At 48.2% G+C, this 13,917-nt stretch overlaps 1 protein-coding gene across 4 annotated transcripts in view; it reads left to right on the top strand.

The window, feature by feature from the left end:
• The window catches only part of satb2 (SATB homeobox 2), a 48,165-nt gene that overhangs the window by 17,237 nt on the left and 17,011 nt on the right, over positions 1–13,917 (top strand). For all 4 annotated transcript variants that reach the window (XM_036545945.1, XM_036545944.1, XM_036545942.1 and 1 more), the window contains exons 2-5: positions 1,073–1,285; positions 5,690–5,884; positions 12,064–12,190; positions 12,816–12,939. In XM_036545945.1, the coding sequence (XP_036401838.1) occupies positions 1,117–1,285; positions 5,690–5,884; positions 12,064–12,190; positions 12,816–12,939 (615 nt within the window). In that variant the 5' untranslated portion in view covers positions 1,073–1,116. The remainder of the gene's footprint in view (positions 1–1,072; positions 1,286–5,689; positions 5,885–12,063; positions 12,191–12,815; positions 12,940–13,917) is intronic.

The raw sequence follows: 13,917 nt of genomic DNA, 5'->3' as shown, positions 1-13,917 counted from the left end.
AATTACGGGATGAGTGATGTCACTGTCTTTTGCGTAATGTTCAGATCACTACAATTGGACCCTTGGTGGCCTTTAATACTTGGTGGTTTACTTTACACCCTTGCAGTGTATTATGGCCAGACCGTCCCCTCCCAGCTCTTACCAAATGACTAAAGCTCAGTTGGGTGTAGGTAGTTCCTACATGGGAGGCCACTGCAGAGACCCGAATCATGACATGAATGGGTGGTAGGAGCTGATGTTTTTGACACTATTCCCTCTGGATCAAGAAGGAACAGCCATGTCCGCCCAGGCACTGCGATCTAGAACACGCCATTGTTGCTCTGGTTCTTTCAATCTGGCGTCCCCCAGTTTAATTGGCTGAATAAATCCAACTGGTGTTCAAGATGGCTCCCATGTGTCACACTGTACCTCTCACTGTACGGTACTTTTATATAAATAAAAAAGATGAAAGGTGCTATATAAATACAATTCATTGTAATTATCATAGGGAGTGATTGCAGTGGACAGCAGTTAGGAGGCTGCCCCCCCCTCCACCCCCACCCCTCCTCCTCCTGCCCAGTCTCCCTCCCCTTTACCCCCCTTTCAGACCTGTTTACATTCCTGTCCATGCTGGTGCAGAGGGACGTGTCCCGGCGCTGTTTGTTGATAAGACAGATAAGTAGGGATGCTTGATCAGAGCCGCCAGTCTACGGAAAACAATCGCCTTTGATTTTGGGAGTGTATGTGCATATGTGTGTGTGTGTGTGTGTGTGTGTGGGGGTGGGTGGGTGTGTTTGTCCTGTATGCTCCATGCCTGTGTGCATGTCATTTGGAAAAACAGTGGCCCAGTGTTCTTCCTCATGCTGTAGTGTACACCCCCTGTCCCTTTTATTCTTTCATTCCATTAGACCTTTCACACTTCTGTCAGGCCTACCAGCACCCCAGTGCTCACTTCCCACTCACTCTCCATTACCAAACCCCTTGTTCTAATTCCTCATCACCTGTCTGATCTGCCCCCCCCGCATTACTTCCCTCTACCTCTCTCCTCTGAGTGCGCCCTGACCTCTTGTCTTTCCCCCATCCCTCCTCGCAGGCCCATACCCTCTGGTGGGAGCGCCCCCTGGTGGTTGGCGGGGGATGGAGCGAGGCAGCGAGAGCCCCCGGCGCCGGGACAGTCCTGAGAGGAGGGGTGGCAGCCCAGACCTCAGCGGGCCCCCGCCGGGCAAGATGGGCCGACTGGAGCTCAATGGAAGCCCCACGGGGCCACGCATTCGCCACAACGGTGCCCCACTCAGGCCCCTGGGAGGTACGGCCCCCGTTGAGGTCATCCGTAATCACTCCGACAGCACCCGACAGGTCAGATAAGACCATAAAAAGCCACTCGCTGTAGCACAGGGCAATTAAACTACATTTCCCTTTAAAACAGCGGTGCATAATATACTGTGTCATTTAGTGAATTGTATTGCAGTATTGTGCAATGCAGTAGAGGAACAGTGCAATACCAGATCACAGCAGGTGGAACCGTACCTTCAGGACAAGAGGGCAGATCTGTGAGGGTATCTACTCCCAACAGGTCTCACTGTGCACCAGTCTGAGGTGAGTGAGTGAGTGAGTGAGTGAGTGAGAGAGTGAGTGAGTGAGAGAGTGAGTGACTGAGAAAGAGATGGAGGCCAGTTAGGGAGAGAACAGCATCTGTTGTTTTAATATTGGAAAGGGTAATTATCAAGCACTAACAATAGGACACAAGGTTAAGGAAGGCTGGGAAAATGTGGGAGAAAGTGACAGAGAGTGGAAAATAGAAGGTGAAATCATGAGACAAGAGGAGAGGGAAAGAGAGGCAGTTAGAGGCGATGGCATGTGTTAATGAGTGGTTGTCTTTGAAATAAAGGGAGTGAATGTGTCTCTTCAAAACCACAGCTTAGCAGTGGGAGGTGGGCCACACACACACACACTAACACACACACGCAAACACACGCACTAGCACACATGCGCACACGCGCACACACACACATACACACACACAAACATACACTCATACTCTCTCTCTCCCTTTGTCTCTCTCTTACACACAAACATGCACAGACAAACACATACATGTGCACATACTCACATACATATTCACAAACACACACACACACACACACACACTCCCACACAGCTGGTCTGGCTGAGCTGATAGGGCTTGTCGTGTGTAGGACCTGGGTGTGAGTCAAGCTCATGGATTTATTTTGTCACTGAGGCTGTCACACATTTAATTGATTTCCCCAGAGTTACTACTCATTGTGGAATACCAGAGGGGAGTTTTGAGTGTGGTTTCAGTCTTGGAACTGGAGTGTATCAGGGTCAAGTGCTTGAGCAAATCAAGACGCTCTGTTAGTTTCTATGGGATGGAAACACTGAAAAAAACCCAACGGGTCGCTTTCAAAAGCTGTTTGTAAAAAAGACGACAATATAAACATAAACATCTTCACTGATTCCTTTTGGACTCTAGAGGAAATCTTGTTTGGCCAGAAAGTGTCTGTGCTCTGTGGACAGTTGGCGTGATTCACACAACGAGCACTGCCAGCATTTGTCTCAAGCTCAGAATAGCAAGTATGTGGATATCTGCACAGAGCACGTTTAAGTGAGTGATCTCCAAAGCATGTGAGCGCTCAGGCTCATGTGTTGGAGCATAATTATTTAGTGTGTCACAGCTCTACACAAACAACGCTGCACCTCCGAGGCTGCTGCCGCCAAGATGCATTGGTGCCAGACATGAAGGACACCAGGAGGAAGGTTAGGGAGGCAGTGGGGTAGAGGTTAGGGAACTGGGAGTAGTCAGAGGCCTGCAGGTTCAAGTCCTGGGTTGGATACGCTGCAGTTGCACCCTTGAGCATGGTATTTATCCCAAAAAACTGAGAATATGTAAAAATGTAAGCTATGTTAGTTGCCCTTGAAAAGGGCCTCTGGTGGGCGTATACATAAAGTAATCTAAGAGGAGGGAGGCTATTAAAGAAAGCCCTCAAATCAAGAAACAGAGAGAGAGAAAGAGAGAGGAGAGCGTAAGACCTCTCAAAAGTGAGTGTGGTCCTAGGAAAGACAACACGAGAGGAAGGGGAGGGAGAGAGACGAAAAAACTGACGGTGTTAAGGGGAGACGAGGGTGTGCAAGAGGAGAGAGAGGGAGAGAGAGAGAGAGCACTACCGAGAGCTGTTCTGTGTTGACAGTTATATTTCCCTGTTGGGGGAAATTCACTTACTTGAATTGGCACCGGCCTCCAGTCTGTAATTCACTCCATAAGAGCGCTATGAACTGGGAGCTGGGATGATTAATGGGTAGGAAATAGAAATATAGGAATTGACTGATTAAAACAAGGGAAGGCAAGGGAGGTGGGAGAGAGGGATGGATAGATGGATGGGGGGGGCTGGTTCTGCTCCTTTATTTTTAGGCGACTCTTATTATTAGCGCTGGGGTTTTGGGGTAATGTTTTTCCCCTTTTCTTTGGAGGGCTCTAATTAATTGCCCATCGACAGAAGGCCCCAAGAACAAAGCACCCTTTCAAAATAAGAGCTTTTTGGGGGGAAAGAGGTGGAAAGAGCGATGTTGCTGGTGGTGGGAAGGATGAAGGGCTATCCTTGCTGCCTCTAACTCACCAATTAAACATTGAATAACAAAAAGAGCAGGGCCAAGAGGGAAGGACCACACACTGGCTGCACAAGAGAGGAAGGAAGCAGCAGACGATGGGCAAGAATGAATGGAGACGGTTATATTGCAGATCACCACTATCCCTTATCCAGACTGGCTGGCATTGCTTGCATTTCCTATTTTTGCAACAATAATGCAACTGTACTGTCTCCCAGTCATTTGACCACACATTTTGCTGTCCGTTCAAGTATGATAACTGCTGCTTTACACTGCTGTAGATAGTAGATAAGCCATGGGGGGGGGGGGGGGGGGCACAGAGTAGAGAGGGGCGTGGCTGAACAGCGGAACCTGGGGCATAAGGGGGAGACTAGTAAGAGGTGGTTTTATTACCCAACCAAGCACATAGAACGGACTACCTGGTTCCCATACCATAGCTAGCCCCAGCTGAATATGAAATTCAAAGGCAATTCAGATTCACTATCGCACCACACAGTGGTTTTAAAGTGTCAGAGCACACCTGACGCTGTTTTAAAGTTTACTTCCAGTGTGCTTGTACCTGTACAATCTCTTACAAAATGGAAGGGACACAGTCATTAAAGAGTTAGGCAAGTTTTCTGCCAAGCCTTACACAGGGCTACTTGTACATCTCTCCAGTTTAAAGACAAAAATAACCTGCCCATTTCTGTTAAGGTGAAGAAATGTAGGGTAACAGACTCCCAGAGGTAACAATGCTTGTGTTAAACATACATTGTTAAGCATGAAGTGTTCCTAATGACAGTATTTTTGTCACTGAGAAATTCCTCAGAAATGTGCTTTCACTTGGGAACAGCCTGACAGGTCACTTCATCTCTTAGAATTACACTGATACAGGGTGGTATGGTGGCTTAGTGATCTGAACTCCTTAGGAAAAATACCCATTGGTAATAAAGTGACGCTTGAGAGTAACACCTCATTGCCTGAAAGGTGCGCATGAGTGTTCAATGAGGAGTGTATTTGGTGGGATGTACCTAACATTTATAGACCAGCATTTAAATCTGGTCTGCTTATCAAGTCCACCTAACTCTAAACCCCTCCATATTCACAAAGTGTTCATTTTAAAATTTATATTGATTTTTTTCCAGAAATATTTAAATGTCCTGTGACATAGTCTGTTTAAAATAATAAACTACAGGTAATTTCTTCGGGAACAGCAGTAGGTGCCATGATTTTTTGATGTATTGAGTTCATTACCGGTACAAAATCCCATTCATAAAACTTGAAGCTGAAAATGTCAGCCAGCAGGTATTTCTGGTATCTGATCAGTAGAATAGCAGGAAAGGGAATGTTGCTATCAGCTTAGCAGAGCAAACACACTACACAAATAACAAGTCCAACGGTAAAACAATCGTGCTGTTAAATAATTTGCATGGGCTATCAATATTCATTTGGTAATTTAAGAATTACTTTGTTTGAAGTAAAGGTACAGTATTGCTGATTCTTGCAGTGATGGAGGGTATGACCTGTGACTCTATATGACATTTTCTTCCTATGATAAAGGCATTATATTTGCACCTGGAGAACAGCAATATAGTTTTACCAGGGAGGTTTGTACATGTTCAGTGCTGTGGCGCTATTGATTTTTAAGTGGTGTGTGTTAGTGTGAGTACCGTTGTAGCTGCTGTTGTAATTTGGTTGTGACTGTGACTGGTGGTGTTTTCGCTTCAGTCTGATCTTTATGTTATGAACAGAGCTGTGCTGGCTTCATCATCGTGAATTACTAATCAATCACTCATTTTTTCGGACAAGGATATTGCACTGTAATTTTCAGGATCATCTGATTTACATTGAACCCAAGTCCTGCCCTTAATTATTCTGTTTGATCAAATTATTCCAGCGTCAGACATGCTTAAAGTACTTTGCGGAAATACATTTTGAGAGTTAACCCACATGTACCATGTAAGCTTTCATGGGGGATTAGCAGGAGAGGAGTCATCCACCCACAGCAGTCCACATCATGACTTACAACAATGCTACTGTTTCCTACAATAATTTTGCCCCCCCCCCCCCCCCCCCCCATCTCTCCCCCTCCCTCTCTCTTCCTCGCCAGGCCTGATGATCCCCGTGTTCTGTGTGGTGGAGCAGGTGGAAGGGGGTGGAGTCGGGGGCCCAGTGACGGACGGGGAGGGGCGGGAGGAGCACGCGGAGTTTGTTTTGGTGCGCAAGGACATCCTCTTCACCCAGCTGGTGGAGACGGCGCTGCTGGCCCTGGGGTATTCCCACAGTTCTGCCGCTCAGGCACAGGGTGAGTCATGAGGCCGGGGGCAGGGGGGCGGGCGAGGAACAACATTGCTACTCTGTCACAGGGCACACTGGGTGGACAGTTCTACCAAGCGTTGATCCGGAACCAGCTAATCCAGGCTGCAGTTCAGCCACAGTCGTCTTGAGAGACTGAGCTTAAAACCAGCGCTTGTGAAAGAAGGGGCGGACTGGAACACAAACGAAGCAGTGGGAGAGACGGAGTCTGTAAAAGTCATCAGAAATAAAGACATAAAGGGAGGAGTGGAGGAGACGTAAAGGAGGGACAAGTGAGAGAGGAAGAGGGAGGCGCTTCCAAGAAGGAGAAGTGTGTTTAAGGAGCTGGAAAGAGAGCACCAAAAGGACCATAACGTATCTGCAATTCATCATTGCGTACATGGTTATTGAAGACAGTAGAGGCTGATTTTTATTAAGTGTTCAGGAAGTTGTAATAGCATCATGTCATTCCTGTGCGGCCCACGCATTGAAATCAATCTGTTTATAAATTCGCCTGTCTGAATCACAGTCAGTGTCGCACACACTGCAACCCAAGGTGCTCATAACTGGAGTAACACCATAAAAGCACTTCTTAGCACAGCAAAATATGTACGGACAGTTGTCAAAGTAGCTATTAAAGTAGGTGACTTACTACTATTGTATTAAACCTTTGTGTAGTTGGACATCCATTCAGCAACAGAGAGAGAGGAGGGAGTCGTATATTAAAACCAACACAGGGCTCAGACCTCAGACACCACCTCCCAGTTCCTGGAAGGCTGCATATGTGCCATTTTCCATTACAACCACTTCTCTTTCAGCTTAGTCTAATATTAGTCTAATACTATAATCATCTGTGTGCATTTCAACTTTCCCTGGAGGTCAAAACTTGTTTTTTTACTAAAAAACACAGATACTTTAATCTCGAAATGACCTTTTTGGAAAAAATGTTTCATTTATTATACAGTTGTGTAATGTGATAATGAGCCCATTATTACCTTAGTTGAGTAATGCAGAGCAGAGGTTGTCTGTACAGAAGTTGTAATACAAGACAATGTACCATACTGAGGGTAGCAGGCCCCCGGGCATGCCAGGAGAGGACCCCTCTCACTATCTGACCTGACCCACGATAGCCAAAAAGGATCATGGGAGGTCTCTGTGGCTCCCCAGAAAACATCAGCAGAAACAAAGCCCCCCACCCCCCCCCCCGCCACAAAAAGAAATCAAGCAGCGATTCAAAACAGCGAAGAGAAAAATCAGAGACTAAGCAAAACATCACAGCGCAGCAAAATAAACACAGCGCTACAACAGAAAGGCCCGGCCGCTTTGTAAAGTTCGCTCCCGAGGAAAAAAAGAGAACGCGCGAGCCGCCAACAACAAAGAGGCACAAAGAGGCTCGCAGCGAGCCTGCCCCGAATTCCTGCACCCTGTCCTGTAAACACACACATAAAACTGCCCCGACTACACCCTCGGCCCCCTCCGCTCCTCCGAAATGAATACTTTTTGTTTTTTAAAATAAGCGTTTATGTTAAATGAATAATTTCTGGCTTAAATTATACATTTTTTCCTCTGTGGTTTACGACCAAAATTATACAGAGTCCCTGCTATTTTCTTCTCGTTTGAATTGTGTCCTGCATAACTCCTTCCCAGCAGTATTTTTAAACTCTTCCCAGAGCGCCACGGCCTTTCTTTAATTAGCCCAGCCAGTAATTAACTGGGAGATATTGTTTATTTCAATTATAAGGGTTTAAAAGCTTTTATAGAAGCATATGGACAGATCTATATTTTTAGGCTTCAGACAATTAACGGCAGTAATAATTTTCAGTAAGTGAACAGCGTTGTTTGCCACGTTTGACTTTAAGCCGCTGTGGGTCAGCATGTCATTTTTGTCAAAAATACATTTTTTCATGTGTTGATATATATATATATACACACACACACACACATAGTGTAAATGCAACTTACATGAACCAATTAAGTAGTGCAACAAGTTATGATTTTAACAAGGCATGAAACAATCCATACTAATATACAACAGGAAAAACCACATCTGGATAAACCTGCGTTGAATCTGTTTTTCATAAATAAGCCTAAGCCACATTTTTTCTGGTTTTGAAATGCATGTCACAAATTGTGAAGTCTCGACTGATGTTGCTCGACCTAAGGGCCCTGGTCCAATCAGAACCCTGACCCGCCCACCTGATCACAGTCATGCCTCCAGTGCTGTTGGGTTTGAGGTCCACCCAGCACCCCTGGGATAATGCGCATAATTACTACTCTCATGTCGTTAGGATGATTAATCACACAAGCGGGGCCACTGGGTCAAACGGTTTGATTCCATTCCAGCCAGTGTTAGCTATGGTGAGAAAGTGGGACAGTCAGACAAACAGACAGCAAGTGACTAAGACTTCCTGTAGGAGCCATATACTCGGCTCCCACTCCCACTATGCTAAAGACGAAGTGGGAACAGGTTCCAGAGTGAATGGGGAATCCCCTCTGTTCCCCAGACTGAATGGGGGAACTCACCCCTCTACACCCCACTGTGAATGGGGAAGGGGTCCTCTATTCCCCATAATGAATGGGGAACAAACCCCTCTATGCCCCATAGAGAATGGGGAATGGGTCGCTATGCCCCAGAGTGAGTGGGGAATGGGCCCCTCTATGCCCCATAGAGAATGGGGAATGGTCTCCCCTCTGTGCCCCCAGAGTGAATGAGGAATGGGCCATGTGCGTGCAGCCTGGCACATAAATCCAGCCCTGGCTCTGTGGGATAGTGTGTGAGGGTGGGAGTTCACGCGGCAAGCCAAGCCACCATCTGACCACACGAAAAAGAAGAAATGGGGGCAAGAATTTTAATGTGGAAATGGCGTCCCGTTTCGGGGTGATCTGACACAGAAACAGGCTGGCCAGATATAAAGGATTCATTCATTCCCACTGTGCCATCCGTGCTGCCACAGCTCACAAGAAGGTGTGTAGCTGTGTCTGTAGTCACTGGGCGTGACAATGTGATGGACAGCATGAGTGTCAAAAGCAAAAAGCCTTCAGGGAAATACCCTTTAACACAGCAGACATGGCAGCAGCGCTGTACATACCTGTACATTGCTGCGTGATTAGCCGGGCCGTAGGAGTGGAAGAGACGGTCAGAGTGAGGGTGCGGAGCAGTCGCCCTGCCCCCCCCCCGGGGGGTACCCCAAAATCCCTGCAGCCAGCGAGGCTAGCCTGCGGCAGTGAGCGCTCAGAATTGCGCAAGGAGACAATGAGGAAAACAGCTACAGTGCCGGGAATCAAAGCTAACCAGGCATTGTAAACACAGAGGGAAACGAGAATGATGGAAGGGCGGGGTGGGGTGGGGTGGGGTGGGGGGGTTGAGGGGGGGTTCGGGGGGGGGGTGGGAGCAGTCACACACAAATTGTCTTCATCTGTCTACATAGCTTCTCTTCTCTAATTCAGTATCTGGGGAATATATCTCTGTAAATGCATTTAGAATAATAGGGCAAACACGAAACATTCCCCAGCTTACTGAGGCCTTGTATACAGAGTGTAAGAGCCCACAGCTGGGCCACTGGAGCAAGGCCTACTGCGGTGAAGTGGAGGCTCCCCTGCAACTCCAGGTCAGGGTGAACAACTGACAGACCTGCACTGGACCCTGCACCCTGTGGAAATAATAGACGTAATAATCCTGCTGAGCATAACTATAATCACTGGCCCCGATCCAGAGATGAAACGGTCATTGCAGATCGTAGGGGGAAGACTGACCACCGACTGGAGTGGTCAGTGGCTCAGTAGTTGCTAATCCAATCAGGCGCATAATGTTCTCACCATGTTTCAGTAACAGCAATGTCACGGATATGTCAGGGGAATGCGGTGTTATTATTGCACGGTACTGGTCACTCACACCCCCATTTCTTCACACCTGTGGGATCACCTGGGACCTCTGTGCACCCTGTGTTTCTTGGGACAACACAAAAACACTCAAACCTGAAAAAAAGAGTCAGAGACAGAGAGAAAGAGAGGGAGAGAGAGAGAAAGAAAGAGAGGGAGGGACAGAGAAAGAGAGGGAGAGGGAGGGAGGGAGAGAGGGAGAGCGAGAGAGAGGGAGAGGGAGAGAGAAAGAGAGGGAGAGGGAGAGAGAGAGGGAGAGAGAGAGAAAGAGAGGGAGGGAGAGAGAAAGAAAGAGAGGGAGAGGGAGGGAGAGAGAAAGAGAGGGAGAGGGAGGGAGGGAGAGAGGGAGAGCGAGAAAGAGGGAGAGGGAGAGAGAAAGAGAGGGAGAGGGAGAGAGAGAAAGAAAGGGAGAGGGAGGGAGAGCACACGCATCCCTGTCCCGTCTGTGTTTGATTTAGCGGATGGTAATGCGATTAGCGTTGTTTAGCTTCGCAGTTCCAGCCGCAGTCTGGGGGAGGGCCGGGGAATGCGTCTGTGTACACATCCGAGGGATGCTTTTCAGACGCACCGCGCGGCACACAGACCCAGCCGCTTTTAAAGGGCCAGTTTGCACTGCGACGGGAGGAAGAGGAGGAGGAGGAGGAAGAGGGGTAACTCCTGTCAGGCTGCAGGAAATACAGGAAGAGTGTCCGTAGAGGAAATGCACACTTCTGCCTCTGCTGTCTGCAAAGGCAGAAGAAACGTCACAATGTACAATTATACTATGATAAAACTTCCAGCTTCCTGTCTGTGTGACATTGTGATTTCATCTATATGGGAAATAATATACTCACAATGTATGTGAAAGGAAGGGATAAGGGTCTACTGCGCATTCTGTGACTGCCAGGAAAAATGCCCACAGAGGTGTTCAGCCCATTTCATTCCTATTAGGATTCCTGAAGAACAGTATTTTTGTGTGGATACAGTTGTGTGTATTGAGTTTTTGAGTAGTCAGGGAGTAGGGGTCAGGGATTAGGTTCTTACATGTTCCAGTAAATGTTTGATTACTTATTCTCCACTGCCCTCTTCCCTTTGAATACACTTCATTGATCTCCATAAATTCTTCAGTGCCCCCCACTGCCCCGCCCCCACCTCACACACAGGGGATGCTGCCCTCAGCTATGCCAACATACCCTCCTGCACTTCCTGCTCTGGCTGGGACCAACATCAAGATCGACAATGGGTCTGTCAGCACCATGAGAGTGGCGGTCAGGATGCATGACTGTGGGTTCCGTTTCCTGTGGGGTATACCCCATTACCCAGCATGCCTCAGGACAGACTGGGACCGGAGAGCATGTCTGTTTGAGTCCTGCCAATCCCCCTTTGTGTTGGATTTCTGTGCCGTCCAGCTGTTTTGCACTTTTGTCAGTCTCAGACAGACAGGGGCACGCATTTCTCTTTCTTGGGAAGACTTTATGGCCACCAATTGGGGTTGACTAAACAATTATTAATCTGTTGAACTGCGAGTATTAATTGGGGTTGACGTAATGGCCAGCCTTGAACTGTCATGTCTGGGTGTGGTGATGTTCTCTTCCCTGCTATAAACAGCCGCGGCGCCCGTGTATTTATGGCTAATGGTGCAGCCGCCAGTCAATGTTTCAGGTGTCTCATCTCTCGCCGGCTGATAAGGGATTAATAGATATGGTCTTATCAGCCCACCGTTGTCCCTCTGCCTGGTTTACTGCTGATGGCCCTGGATGAAGTGCCTGTCATCGAGAAAGAGAGGGAGAGAGGGGGAGAGAGAGAGAGGGGGAGAGAGGATCTTCATCTGCTTCCATTTATCTGTACAGTGACTCATCTACACACATTCGCACCCACCAACGTATACAATGTGAATCACCCGCACATACATACACTCGCATTCTCGCACTCTGACACAGACGCACACTCGTGTCCGTGTACATGCAAGGCCCAGATTCTGATGCTCTTGTTTTTTTTTTTACTGAATGAACTGCCGCTGAAAGTGATGTAATCTTCCTCCTCTGTGGTTGGGGAAAGGATACCGAGGGACTGCCAACGCGCTCGGTGCAGCTCTGGCAGATTGTATTACGGGCGCAGTCCGGGGACGAGCGTGACTCGTGCGAATGTGTCCCGGCGCTGTCGCCATGGTGATGATGTAACGGCGCGATGCTATGAGGTCCCTGCGCTGAGAGCCGAGGAGGTCAGCCGGGGTTAATGACAGTTTGTCCCATCTCTGTCTTGTTCTCACTCTGTCTTTCTCTCTCTCTCTCTCTCTCTTTCTCTCTCTCTCTCTCTGCTTTTCGCTGTCAGGAATCATCAAAGTGGGCCGTTGGAACCCCCTGCCTATCCAGTACCTGACAGATGCCCCAGAGGCCACTGTGGCTGACATGCTGCTGGACGTCTACCACATGGTCACTCTCCGCATACAGCTGCAGAGGTGAAGGCGGTGGGCAGTCAGGGGGTTGGGGGGGGGGGTGCGATGCTGAGTGTGAAGCAGACTTGGCTAAGGACCTTCAAAATGTGGGAGCTTGGAATTGGGCAGTGTGTGAGTTAACAGAAGACTGGACACTTAGGCCCTCCCCATTATACCTTACACCTGTCATTGAAGTTGGCATTTGAGGAATCCCACCGCTAATGCCAACGTCACAAATGATCTTTGCATTGCTATTTTTAAGTGCTGCACAAGCATTTCCATCAACACCACATGAACAAAAACGTACACGACATTCTCACTAGTTTGTCAGGATACAGTGGGGGTATAATTAAGCCGGTAATGCTGTGCCATTAAAACAATTATTGCCAGTGTGAAGTATCACAAAGACGCGTTTGATGCAAGCATGATAAATGGAATGTGCCAGCTCTAAGTCTCCTGATTATCTCGTTGTGATTGTTGCCAGGATGTCATCACTGTAAAACATGCCTCCTGTTTGCATTCTGGGCATGCTGTGCGTCTTATTGCTTCCTCTGAAGTTGCCCAGTGAGGCCCAGTAAGATCGCTGGGGTGTGGTGGATGAGGGTGAGGGGAACTGTGGGATGGGAAGTAAGAGTCTCTGTGGTTGCAGCTTTGCCAAGCTGGAGGACCTGCCGTCGGAGCAGTGGAACCACGCGACGGTGCGCAACGCCCTGAAGGAGCTGCTGAAGGAGATGAACCAGAGCACACTGGCCAAGGAGTGCCCCCTCTCCCAGGTACCATACCCCCCTTTCCCTGGTACCGTATGCCCCCTCTCCCTGGTACCATTCACCTCTTCTTCCAGGTAGCATTGACTTCCTCTCCCTGGTCATATACCCCCCTCTTCAACATATTGTACCAGCCTGTAATTTCAGTAAATCAGGTACTGCCACTCTGACCCTTACTCCAAGGTACTGCTTCCTAACCCTGCACCGCATGGTCTTACAGACTGATTGTCCAGAATGATCTCCTACTTTCCCTTCCCCACCCCTTGCACATTTTTTTTTTTTGCTTTCTCTCTCTCTGTGTCTCTCTCTCATCCTCCTTTCTTTTCTCTGTCCAACCCTGAACATGGTCCTTGTCAGAACAGACACACACAAGAGGTCATGCACACAGACAAATACCCCATGCATGTTTATTCCAAATGGCTTCAACACCAGTATTTCAAACAATGCTTAGTCAACAATGTTAGTCATACACCACACGGAGGCTTACCGTGCGTGAATGAGGAGAGGAAAGTGAATGAAAATTGTGTAGGGCTATTGATTGCCACGGGTCCGCATGCTGGAAAACCAACAACCCAAATGAATTAAGAAATGAGAGAGGAGTGTAAAAATGCCCTGGCTAATGCGTTTCCCCTGGCCTGCAGCGAACCCTCACTCACAGGGCCTGCTTTCGGCCCTGTGAGTGAGTGACTTACACCACACCATATGTGGAGCTCTCGTTATGACACCCCTGTGGTTAATATATTATCAGAGTAATGTGGAGCAGGGCAGGGCGTCTCTTAGGACTTCCCACTGCATTGCCACGCACACACACACAGACACACGTATACACACACACACACACACACACACACACACACACACACTCACACACACACACACACACACACACACACATGCATCCACAGTCCCCCCACCACATGCATACAGATACAAGTTCATACACCTTCACTCACTCACACACACACACACACACACACACGTCCACAA

Source organism: Megalops cyprinoides, chromosome 14, assembly GCF_013368585.1.
Source record: "Megalops cyprinoides isolate fMegCyp1 chromosome 14, fMegCyp1.pri, whole genome shotgun sequence".
Classification (NCBI taxonomy): domain Eukaryota; kingdom Metazoa; phylum Chordata; class Actinopteri; order Elopiformes; family Megalopidae; genus Megalops; species Megalops cyprinoides.
This window is presented reverse-complemented; position numbering and strand designations above follow the sequence as displayed.